Below are 12,074 nucleotides of genomic sequence, written 5' to 3'. Positions count from 1 at the left end.
ATTCATCCACTGGGTGCGGCTCCTCTACACGGGCCTATTGGGCCAAGTGCGAGTAAACAATCATACGTCTCGCCGGTTCGAACTTCACAGGGGGACCCGGCAAGGCTGCCCCTTATCGCCGCTACTCTTTGCTCTCACCCTGGAACCCCTGGCCCACTGGATCCGCACAGATGCTTCCATCAGAGGCCTCCAATGGAATGCAGAGACAACCGATAAAATCTCCCTTTATGCCGAAGACATCCTGGTATACGTCACCTCCCCTCGCTCCTCAATTAATAGCTTATTCCATGTCCTCACCAACTTTGGGAAATATTCGGGCTACTCGATCAACTGGTCTAAATCAACACTGTATATCCTACATGGCCCCCCACCCCGTCTACCCTGAGGATTTACTATTACTATAGCCCAGGATGGCTTTAAATACCTTAGTATCTTCGTCACCCCAGATTCCTCATTATTCTATGACCGGAACTTACTGAGCCCCCTGCCTCGGCTACATAGTGACGTAGCCCACTGGCGATCCCTCCCACTCTCCCTCCCTGGCAGGGCAGCCTTATTCAAGATGTTGGCGCTCCCGCGCTTTTTGTATGCCCTGCAGAACTGTCCCTTCCCGATCCCTGACTCCTATTTCAACGCTGTTGAAAGTGACATACGACTTACTGTGGGACGGCGGGGCGGCCCGTATAGCCCTCCAAAAGCTTACCCAGAGTTGGTATGATGGGTGCATCGCCTTGCCTAACCTGCGTCTTTACTATTGGTCAGCACAGCTGGTGGCCACCAACCACTAGATCCATGGGTCACCCCTCAATCCAGCCTTCCATTTAGTTAGATGCCAGACGGGACGTGAAGGCTACTTAGGGGCCCTCTACAGTAAACCAGTCAGGAACAGGTACGTGGGACCAATGGCACAAACAGTTTCAATCTGGCATAGGGCCAACAGATGCCTGGGTTGGTCGGACAAAATCACCAAAGCGACGCCATTGTGGTCATCACAACAGTTAGGCTCCCTTTGCTTCCACCTGGGATTCGACAGCTGGGACACGATAGGATTATCGACGGTGGAAGACCTCATACACAAAGGCAAACTACTGACATTTGAGGACTTACGAACCAAGCATTCTCTCACACGAACAGAATTATTTCGCTACCTCCAAATCAGGCATGCTATCCTCACTGCTATACCCGATCTCTCTTCCATACCGGAGACCGCCCCCTTGGAGGACAGACTGCTCTCGGAACCTCTCCCCTCAAAGGCCATCTCCTACACCTACTGAAAATTATGTAACAATCTCCCTAACACTTTTCAGTCCCTGCGAGAAATGGCAGGCAGACCTAGGTCTCCTGGAAGAAGAGGACTGGCGGTCGGCCCTAATGTCCCCTAGAGAGAGAGCGATCAACCACAGGTTCCGACTTATTCAAATGAAGGTGTTACATAGGGCCTACATGTCTGCTACACTATTGGCTAGAATCGGCAGGCGACCCGATGACCTGTGTTTAAGGGGCTGCGGCCTACCTGGCACCTTTTATCATGTCTTGTGGGACTGTCCGGTAATACAACAATTTGGGGGGGGGACGGTACAAAAGATGGGAGACTCCCTGGGAAAGCAGGTTCCGCTGTCACCGAAGGAATGTATCCTTAACGTATGGGAGGCCACGGACCTGAATGAACTTGAACTACAGTGGGCGGCGCGGGGTTTCCTACTTGCCAAACGCTCAATAGCTATGAAATGGGGCTCTACTGAAAGACCACTGGTGGTTGGTTGGTTGGCGGAGATGGATCTCTGTATGCTCGCTGAAAAAACTGTATATAAACTCAGAGGCTGCCCTGCAAAGTGGGATAAGAAATGGGGACACTGGAACAAATACTGGGGTGAATTATGTGACTCTCCGACGTTGGAATTAGCCATGAGTAGAGATGGACCCATAGCTCGAATTGTGCACTGATGTACCGATATACCTGTTTTATATCTTGCTTTTATTATGTCATTTCAAATGAGAATGATGTATTGACTGTTTTCTTTTCAATAAACTTATGTTAAAAAAAAAAGAAAAATCGTACTCACCTTAATGCCAGTTCTGGGATTTCTGTGGGTTCAGGTTCAAGCAACTCAGATGGTAGAATTATATCTTCTGTCTCGCGGAGTAGTGCAAAGATTGGCTCCATCTGGTCATTGAATTTTGCTATTAGGGTTCGAGCATCTCGCTTCGGAAGCGAAGAAGAGTCTTCCTCAACCTCTGTACTGCAATAGGTGCAACGAAACAGCTCTGAAACATTCAGAAAGGTAACAGTACATTAAAATAATAGTGAACAAAATAGGCATGTAGGTTCTGCAGTCTAGTAGCACACCACGCTTGTAAAACCAACCACAAAATACGCACCAATTACAATGCATCTGCGCAGGTTCTTGGCTTGAACACTAGGGCGACAGTCGTAACCTCCTTTCTCACATACTGCTGCTCAATTTCTCTTTATACTTATGCAAAGATTTGCATGCAGAGCTAAATAGACTATATGTGACACACGTAGAAGAACCCCGGAATAAGGGTAGTACTGGCACTAGGACAATCTGGCAGCGCCTAAAGGCTGGTTTCAGAAGTCAGTGTGTGGGGTGTTTCTTGGTAGTTTGTGGGTTCTTATGGGCTGGTGGGCCAGGTTTTAATGTTGATTTTCCTGATAATACAACAAACATTGTCTGCATCAGTCACAAATGTATGTAGTCTCCCATAGCTTGCAAAACACCTATACAGCACATCTTAAGTTGGCAGGTTCAAGAAAACACAAATTTGCAGAATGTAGGGCAATTTTGTACCCATCTTATTCTCAAAACTGTACATGATTTTATGAATGGAATGAATATTCTTTTCCAGTGACCGTTTCTAAAAAATGAACAAGGTTTCGTAGAAGCTGAACACTTTACTTCATTTGTTTTATTAAATTTTCCTGATAAGTAGCATGGTCACTGTTCTGTTTTTATAATTACTAGTGTACGCGTTGTGTGCATTAGAAGGGTTTTCATTGTAAATAAATATTGAAAACATATTCCTGGGTTCCAAGTGTTCCTAACCCCTTCGCTGCTAGCCCCCCCAGCACCCAAGTCTTTTTTTGGCTATTTGGAGTAGTTCAAGCTTAGGCCCCTGTAACTTTTTGACCACATAAGGTATCCACACCAAATCTGCGTACTTTTTTCCATCATCATAGGGATTTCTAAAGGTACCCAGATTTGTGGCTTCCCCTAGAGGGCGCCCAGTAATTAGCCAAAATACAGATACATTTTGTTTTTTGGGGGAAACATTGGAAAAAAGGGCTACAGATGAAAGCGTCAGTTTTGTACCTGCAAATGGTATCAAAAGAGGGGTCGTGGTGCTGAAATCACCATCTTCCCAGCTTTCAGGGACAAGCAGACTTGTCAGAAAACCAAAATATTTTACACAGTTTTGGAATTGCTCTGGGACAGTCTATTTTTGCTATTTTGTGTGCTTTCAACCTCTTTCCAGTTAATGGAAGAAATGGGTATGAAAGCAATGATGGATCCTGGATAGCTATACATTTCAGAAAAGTAGACAAAATTCTGAATTCAGCAAGGTGCCATTGTGTAGATCAGGGGTTTCCAACCTTTTCTGTACTGAGAGATACTTATGTTCAATGAAACGCTTTGAAAGCTACTAATATTATTAATGTTGTATAATTTCATTTTTTTAATATGTATGATAATTCAACCAAGCACAAGCTTGCTTATTTAATAAGCTAGACTGCACACAGATGAGCTACTCAGAGGTTGCTGGAGAGCTACAGTAGCTCAGGAGCTTCTGGTTGGAGACCCCTTGTGTAGATCCTTTCGAGGTTTCTTTATAGAAACTAACAGTTGAATATAGGAAAAATTGAAAATGAGTTGGGAAAAAAGCTATTTGTGTCAATGTTTTCACCTGTAACTTCTAATTATGACAGCTTTTTAAAAGCAATATACCGTTACATCCGCTGGACCTTTCTGGTTGTGGGGATATATAGGACTTGTAGGTTCACCAAGAACCAGATGAACCCAGAGCCAATAACGGAGCAGCGACTTGCAATGGTTTTTTATTATGTACCGGGTATATAGCAATTATTCTGGGAAATGTATAAATGGAAGAAAAAAAAAAAATCGGTATGAAAGACACCTATGTATTTCTGAAATGGGAACAAACTATAGAGTTTATAAACAGTAGATATTTGCACATTTCCGAAATTAGGAATACCCATACCAGCATGAGCATTTTAGGTCATTTTTCAAAATGACGTATTTTTCACACATTGTCTTTAATTTGGAAAGCATAAATGCATCGAAAGTCAATAGGTAATAACAGTTTGTTCTACAGTTCTGTGTTACCCTAAGTCGATAAAAATGGTACCTCGCTTTTGTGGGTAGGCCTAGTGGCCATGACAGGAAACGGCTCAAAACGCAATGTGGACACCACATTTTCACAATAAAAAAGAACCCTTTATTTTTGCAAAGTGCCTAGCTGTAGTTTCTAAACCCTAGCTCTGCCGGCACCTAGGGAAACCTAGCCAACCTATATATTTTTCAAAACTAGACACCCAGGGGAATCCAGGATCGGGTGACTTGACTGACTCTCACCAGGTTCTGTTTCCCAGACTCCCTTGCAAACCTAAACTATTGTCCAAAAAACCCACTTTCCACACATTTCTGTGGTGGAAAGTTCTATAATCTGCGCGGATCCACAAAATTCAACCCACCCCGCGTTTCCCAAAGTGTTTCGAGAAAAATGGTTCTTTACTTGCGTGGGTAGGTGAAGTGCCTGCGACAGGCAAGGCCCCAAAACCTATTGAGGCGACATCAAAATTACCCACCATAACCTGGTTGGAAGTTAATTGGGAGTTGGGGGGGCAGTTTTCGAACAGAAGTCGGGTAGATAATAGTATCAGGAATGGGTTCCTTAGAAATGTCTAATGCTTAGAAGCGGCTAACAACGGCATTCTGAACCACTGTAGCATAAGTACTAACCATGTTATGGACTCACTATTGTATACATGGACCAATGGTGAAAAATGAAAATGGTAATAAAATCGGTTTAAAAAAAAAACAAAAAAAAACCTGGTTTTGCAAAGGGGGGTCCCATGAGTTTTTGTCCCAGGGCTCAGCGGCCATCTAGGGAAACCCCCCAAACCCACACATTTCTGGAAACTGGGCGCCCGGGGTGGGAGGGGTGGGGGAAGGGGGGAAGCAAGTCCAGCGAGGTATGGCTTGCATGGGTCACCCAACATTCCCCTACCCAGAGTCCCCTGCAGACCTCAAATTTCAAGGAAAAAACAATTCACTTTTTTCTCAAATATCTGTGTGGGAAAGTTCTGGAATCTGCGTGGATCCATAAATTTCCTCCCACCCAGTGTTCCCTCAGGTCTCCCGATAAAAACGGTACATCACTTGCATGGGTGGGTCAAGGACCCGCGACAGCAAGGGCCCAAAACATATCGAGGCGACATCAAAATTACCTATCACAAACCAACTGGGTTTTGCAAGTCCCATGAGTTCTTGGCCCTGGGCTCGGCGGCCATCTAGGGAAACCTACCAAACCCACATATTACTGGAAACTAGGCACCCGGGGGAGTCTAGCAAGGCATGGCTTGCGTGGGCCCTCCAACATTCTCATACCCAGAATCCCCTGCAAACCTCAAATTTTGCAGGAAAAAAAAAATCACTTTTTTCTCAAATTTGTGTGTGGAAAAGTTCTGGAGTCTGCGTGGATCCACAAATTTCCTACCACCCAGCGTTCCCTCAGTTCTTCCGATAAAAATGGTACCTCACTTGTGTGGGTAGGCATAGTAGCTGAATCAGAAAATGGCCCAAATCGTGCTGTTGAGACTTCAAAATTACCTATAACAAAACAACCTGGTTTTGGGGGGCTGGGGGGGGGCGACACCTGGGGTATTGGCCCCGGGCTCGCCGCCATCAGAGTAAAATGGTACCTCACTTGTGTGGGTGTCCATTGCAGAATTGACTACAAACGTATTTGTAAAAAAATGCAGCGCTTGGAAATCTTGGTGCTATACCCTTATTCCCCATGTTTTGGGCTCTTCCCAGTCACAGGCCCTTGCCCCACCCACACAAGGGTGGTATCATTTTACTCGGGAGACTGAGGGGAATACTGTGGGGTATACTGTGGGGTAGGACATTTGTGCTGGCACAGTGATTCCACCCAAAAATATGTGGAAAAATTGCTTTTTTCAGCTAAATTTGAGGTTTGCAGGGCATTCTGGGTAGGAAAACGTTTGTGGACCCACACAAGCCATACCTCGCTGGACTCCCCCAGGTGTCTAGTTTTCAGAAATGTGTGGGTTTGGTAGTTTTCCAAGATGGCCACCGAGCCCGGGGCCAAAAATCCAAGCGACTCCTCTTGCAAAACCAGGTGATAGGTCATTTTGATGTCTCCTCAATAAGTTTTGGGCCCTTGCCTGTCGCGGTTACTTGACCCACTGCTGGACCTGTCAGCCTTAGGGTGGTCTCCCCTACATTTTTGCCCTTTTACCTCCCATTTTTAACTCACATTTCTGTTGGACTTAGGACTCTGGGTGCCTTACCACTGCTAAACAGGGCTGAGGTGCAGGTGCTCTCCCCTAAAATATGGTAACAATGGCATATCTGCCACAGGCCCCTGCTACCGCAATGAGGCCTACCTCTCCATAGGTTAACACTGGGGACCCCCCCTTATGGGATAACTTCTGACTGGGACCGAATAAGTATGTCATGTTTGGTCTAGTTGGAATCGTGGCGGCGAACCCTTTCAAATGATATATTGGGTTTGGGCACTACTACTGTAGAAATCCCACTTTTAAAAGTGGACATTTTTCTGCCTACACTTAGTTTGGGCACTGCAGACTCCCCCCCCCCCCCCCCCTCCCATCTGCTCACCGATAGCCTGCCTGGGCTGTGAGGAGGGAGTAGTGATTCACACCTTCTCAACTTGAAAGGCTGTGATTGACTGCCCCACCGTTGCCTTAACAGCCCTGCCTTTCGTCACTGTAGACAGCCAGGCAAGGCAGGAACACCCCGAACCCCCTAAACCCTTCCAGAAACTCCAACCCCCTAGACCCTTCCGGAAACTTCTGCCCCCTTCTAGTAACTAGACTCCAGGTTAGAAGAGGGAGGGTCCTGGTCACACATCTTTGTTACACTGCTGGATCAAAAAGGAACTCTGCTGGAGTGAAGACTACTGTGCCAGGAGGATTGCCACACTGCTGAGGCTGACTGCTCCCAGGAACTGCTGCCCCAACTTGCTGAGCTGCCCTACTGCCAGCTGATCTTGCCCTGAAGAGGAAACTGAAGAAACAGCTCGAGTGTCTGCGCAACGTTTTAGGAACTGCCTTTTGGAAACAACAGCGCTTTCAAGGACTTGCCCCTGCAATGCTGTGCCTGCACTCAGCACAGCTGGCGCTACAACCTTTATAAACTGCCTCTGCAGTGCTGGTTGTGGAAAACTGATTTATTAATCACTCCGAAGTCAACGCCGCTGGCCCGAGTGGAGCGCGTAATTTAAATCCCCCAGCTCAGTGTGTTATTCAGAGCGCTTCAGCTATCACCGCCATGGGCCCGGGAAATTTCCTCCGCTTGTGACTGTGTGGGAACTGTGAGGGCACTGCGTGTTATCACCCCCGCGGGCCCGAGTGAAAGTGCACCAAAATCGCTTCTGGAATCACTGCCGCCGGCTCGGGAGACTTGGGAACCCTGTGCGCCGCACTACTAATGACAGAGGAGCCGCACTGCGATTGGCGCCAGCACAGGGTGTTGCCCGGCAACGAGGGGCTCGTCCTGAAGAGGCTACCAGAAGGGCGAGGAGTTGCCGAGCAACCCTACCTCGTCCAGACTATCAACTGCTGCGCTTGGTGTGAGCTGTGGGACAGGGGCACAAAGGACTCCCAGGACCGAAGGAGCCTCGCGTCGGAACCCGTCTCATCCTACCCCTCAGGTAAACACTCCTAGTGTCCAATTAAATGGTGGACTTGGCTAGGCTGTGGGCCAGAGACCGTGTGGGCGTCCCTCTGTTGGTGGGCCTGCTGGGGACGGAGTATTTTTTTTCCTGTGTGGCGTTAAACTGATACCGTGCCTGCCAGCGGGACTGTGGAAAGCCTCCCCCTTGGGTCCAGGCCACTGGAGTCTGCTCACTGTACTCTGGGACATCGGTGCTTATTTACAGGCGGGCACGTGTTGAGGGTATGTCTTTATCGTCACATGCTGCGAAGTCAGCATCAGGGTAGCCGAGGGATTCGGCCATTTCAAGAAGGGCACCGCGCTTCAGTAGCGCGTGAGGGGTGCTATTAATCAAAACCATTTTTTTAATGAAAGGGAGATACGGTCCCTACAAGTGACTTGCTCTAACCCTGGGACTTACTCCGACCCCCTTACATTTGCTTGACAAAGTACAGGACTTGCACGTTATTTCTGGGAGAGAACATTCCAAATAACCTGCTCAAAGACATTTCTGTGTAAGGAAAAACCTCTGACTGTATACAAGGGACTTTTGCCATTTTGAATCGTGCCGAAGTTTCAGATAAAGATACTTTTATTTTTATAAAACTGGTGTGGTGTCCCTTTTGTGAATGTTTTTACTGTGTTACCGTTGGTGTGTGTTGCACAAACACTTTACACATTGCCTCCTGCGTTTAGCCTACCTTCTCTGCACCAAGCTACCCTGTCTGAGGCGGTGGTCCCTACTTGGACTAGGGTGCATACCCCACTAGAGGTCCTGGTTCTAACACCCAGCCACACGAGTGAGGTATCATTCTTACCAGGAGACCTGGGGGAACGCTAGGTTGTAGGAAATTTGTGGATCCACGTAGATTCCAGAACTTTCCCACACAGAAATATGAGAAAAAAGTGATTATTTTTCAGCTAAATTTGAAGTTTGCAGGAGATTCTGGGTAGGGAAACGTTGGGGGACCCACGCAAGCCATACTTTGCTGGACTCCCCCGGGTGTCTAGTTTTCAGAAATGTGTAGGTTTGGTACCTTTCCAAGATGGCCACCGAGTCTGGGGCCAAAAACCCAGATGACCCCCCTTGCCAAACCAGGTTATTTTGTGATAGGACATTTTGATGTCTCCTCAGCACGTTTTGGGCCTTGCCTGTCGCGGGTACTTGACCCACCCACGCGAGTGAGGTTTCATTTTTATTGGGAGACCTGGGGAAATGCTGGGTGGTAGGAAATTTGTGGATCCAAGTAGATTCCAGAACTTTCTCACACAGAGATTTGAGAAAAAAAGTGATTTTGGTGTAGAAATTTCTAATTAAGGGAGGGCTACATATTGAAGAAAATCATAACTATTTTCTGGTCTAATTTGTCGGATGTTTATGCTATCATTTTCTCCGAGGATGATTGGCCTCTAGTTTTTATAAGGAATGCACCTCAAGGTGAGTTGTTAATATTGCAAGTGTTTTCCTCCTTAGAACCCGAAGAATTCAGGGAAGTACGAGCAAGTGGGCTTTAGAGCTGGCTCCTGCATTGTGTAAAAACCAAACTGGATGGGACAAAGAATCTGTTCCATATGTGATACCCTTGAGGAGTGAGCCAAATGATCAGGTTAAATATCCTCTAAAGCCAGAAGAAAAGTACATTAGGAACCAGTTTCAGATCAACTACAATATGGTGGAGTGATGAGGCACTTTTATGCCTTGATAAACACTCCTTTTTACAGGGTTAAAACCTAATATTTCATATAGGTCACGTTTTGGTTATAGAAATGTAAATACACACGTACAAAATGCTAACAGCACTGGATTAATGATGAATCTAGTTAGATAAAATATAAAACGTTATGGCTTGTGGGTTTTTTTGTCAAAAAATAGCCCTTGAATTGCGGTATCTAACCACTTATTAATTCAGTGGTTTTCTGTACACTTGTACAAGAATTCCAAAGGGGTATAAGAATTGCCCAGGATTCTTTGCAGCAAGTATTATGGAGATTTTACAAGAAGATCCTGAGGCGCTATCATAAATTGATAACATCTATATTACAGACAATGACTTGTCTGAACAACTGGTTGCGGACAATCAGTATAGTCATGCTTTTAGCCCGATAGATGTGTAAAAAAAAAAAATCAATGATAAGAAATGTGAAAATTGTATATCTTATTATGATTTTCTTGAATATGAATATCCATACAGGTAAATGTGTATTACCCGAATTCTTGCAGTAGCATTCTAACTTAGAACTTCTAAACACATTAAGGAAGTAACAAACCTAAATGGAATTGCCTAGCTTTGGAAGGGAATGCTTGCCACATTGTACTGAGTGGGTTAACACTTTGTATGAATTAACTACTTCACGGTTTCTGAAAATAACTGGACAAAAACATAGAGCAAACTTTGTGGACCGTAAACAGAAATGTTAAAGACCAAGGGCCCGATTTAGATCTTGGTGAATGGAATACACCGTCACAAATGTGACAGCTATCCTGTCCACCGTATTACAAGTGCATAATATCCTAATGGCACTTGTAATACAGAGGACGGAATAGCCGTCACATTTGTAACAGAGTATCCCGTCAGCTATGCTCTGAATCAGGCTCTAACTATTTACATAGCAAGCACAACAAGATGATGGACAGAGTGCTGAAATTTTCAAACACTCACCCCCAGTCAAGACGGATTTGCATATGGCTGGGTCTAAACTGGGGTGGCATGGCGAGCAAAAGAACAATGGATTTGACCCAGATGTCTTGACTGATTTGATTGATTTTATAATTTATACAGTGCACGAATGCCAGGAGGCGTCTTGGCGCTAGGGACTGTAGGACCAGATCGATCTAATGCCCTTTACGCATCGGGTCTGTTTGTGAAAAGCCAGGTCTTCAGAGCTTTTCTGAATGACATGAGCGATGTGCTACTCTTAATAGGACTTGGGAGGAGGTTCCAGATTTTGATTGTACCCACTAGGAAACTTCTTCCTCCCCAGAAAACCTGCTTGAACTTGGGTGTTTGCAGCATCTTGGAATGAGAAGATCTTAGGCTCCTACCTGGTGAATACCACTTCAGATGAGTCTTCAAAAACTGCGGGCCAGTGCCTTTTAATGCTTTAAAGGCCAGGCATTGCGATTTTAAAATGACCCTTTTGGCCACTGGAAGCCAATGTAACCCTTCCAATCTATGGGCAACCGGCTCATGTCTGGGAATATCAAGCAACAGTCTTGCCGCTGCATTCTGTAGTCTCTGTAGTTTCAGCAGCAGTTGTGCTTGCAACCCAACATAAAGAGCATTGCCATAGTCCAATCTGGACAAAGCGAGCGCTGTGACTAAAGTCTTCAGTGCCTCACGAGGGATGAAAGGACGGATTTTCCTAATCATTCTTAAAATAAGCCAAAAGGTAGAAGTTAGCTTATTAATCTGAGCACTGAATGTAAGCTTGTCATCAAAGACAAACCCCAAGTTCTTAATCTTAGAGACTGGGATGGGACAGTTGCCCAGACTATCAGGCCAACATCTTAGCGACCAAAAGGAAGGATTGGGGCCTAACAGCATAATTTCTGTCTTTTCTCCGTTTAACTTAAGACAGTTGGCCTGCATCCATTCATTTACCTGCCTCATGCAGTCATTGAAACAGTCAGCTGTCGCATCCAGGTCATTTGAGACCGACACCCCCACCTGTGTGTCATCAGCGTAAGAGATAGCGGAGAACCCACATTGTCTAATAATGGAAGCCAATGGCGCCACATATAAGATAAAAAGGGTGGGGCTAAGAGAAGACCCCTGAGGTACCCCACATGGCAGTTTGAATAGTTTGGAGGCAGCATCTCCCAGTTCCACCAAAAAGGGTCTGTCGGCTAAATATGATGACAGAAGCTTCAGAGAGGGCTCATTAAGCCCCATCTCTGCCAGTCTACTAGGCAAAATCTCATGAATAACTGTGTCGAAGGCCGCCGAAAGATCTAACAAGATCAAGGCGGCCATCCCCCCTGCATCGAGAATTATCCTAAGTTCCTCCGCTGCCATAACGAACGCTGTCTCAGTCCCATGGCCCTCCCTGAAGCCATATTGAGTGTGGTCCAGCAGATTTTCCTTATTGATAAATTCTGTGAGCTGGATATTT

The 12,074-nt window shown here is 45.9% G+C and overlaps 1 protein-coding gene across 3 annotated transcripts in view; it reads right to left on the bottom strand.

The window, feature by feature from the left end:
- The window catches only part of LOC144821734 (general transcription factor IIE subunit 1-like), a 213,372-nt gene that overhangs the window by 33,515 nt on the left and 167,783 nt on the right, over nucleotides 1–12,074 (bottom strand). For all 3 annotated transcript variants that reach the window (XM_078678938.1, XM_078678937.1, XM_078678940.1), the window contains one exon: nucleotides 2,064–2,265. In XM_078678938.1, coding sequence (XP_078535064.1) covers nucleotides 2,064–2,265 — 202 coding nt within the window. The remainder of the gene's footprint in view (nucleotides 1–2,063; nucleotides 2,266–12,074) is intronic.

Source organism: Lissotriton helveticus, chromosome 2_2 (genome assembly GCF_964261635.1).
Source record: "Lissotriton helveticus chromosome 2_2, aLisHel1.1, whole genome shotgun sequence".
NCBI lineage: Eukaryota > Metazoa > Chordata > Amphibia > Caudata > Salamandridae > Lissotriton > Lissotriton helveticus.
The sequence above is the reverse complement of the archived record's forward strand: the minus strand, read 5'-3'. Positions and strand labels throughout refer to the sequence as shown.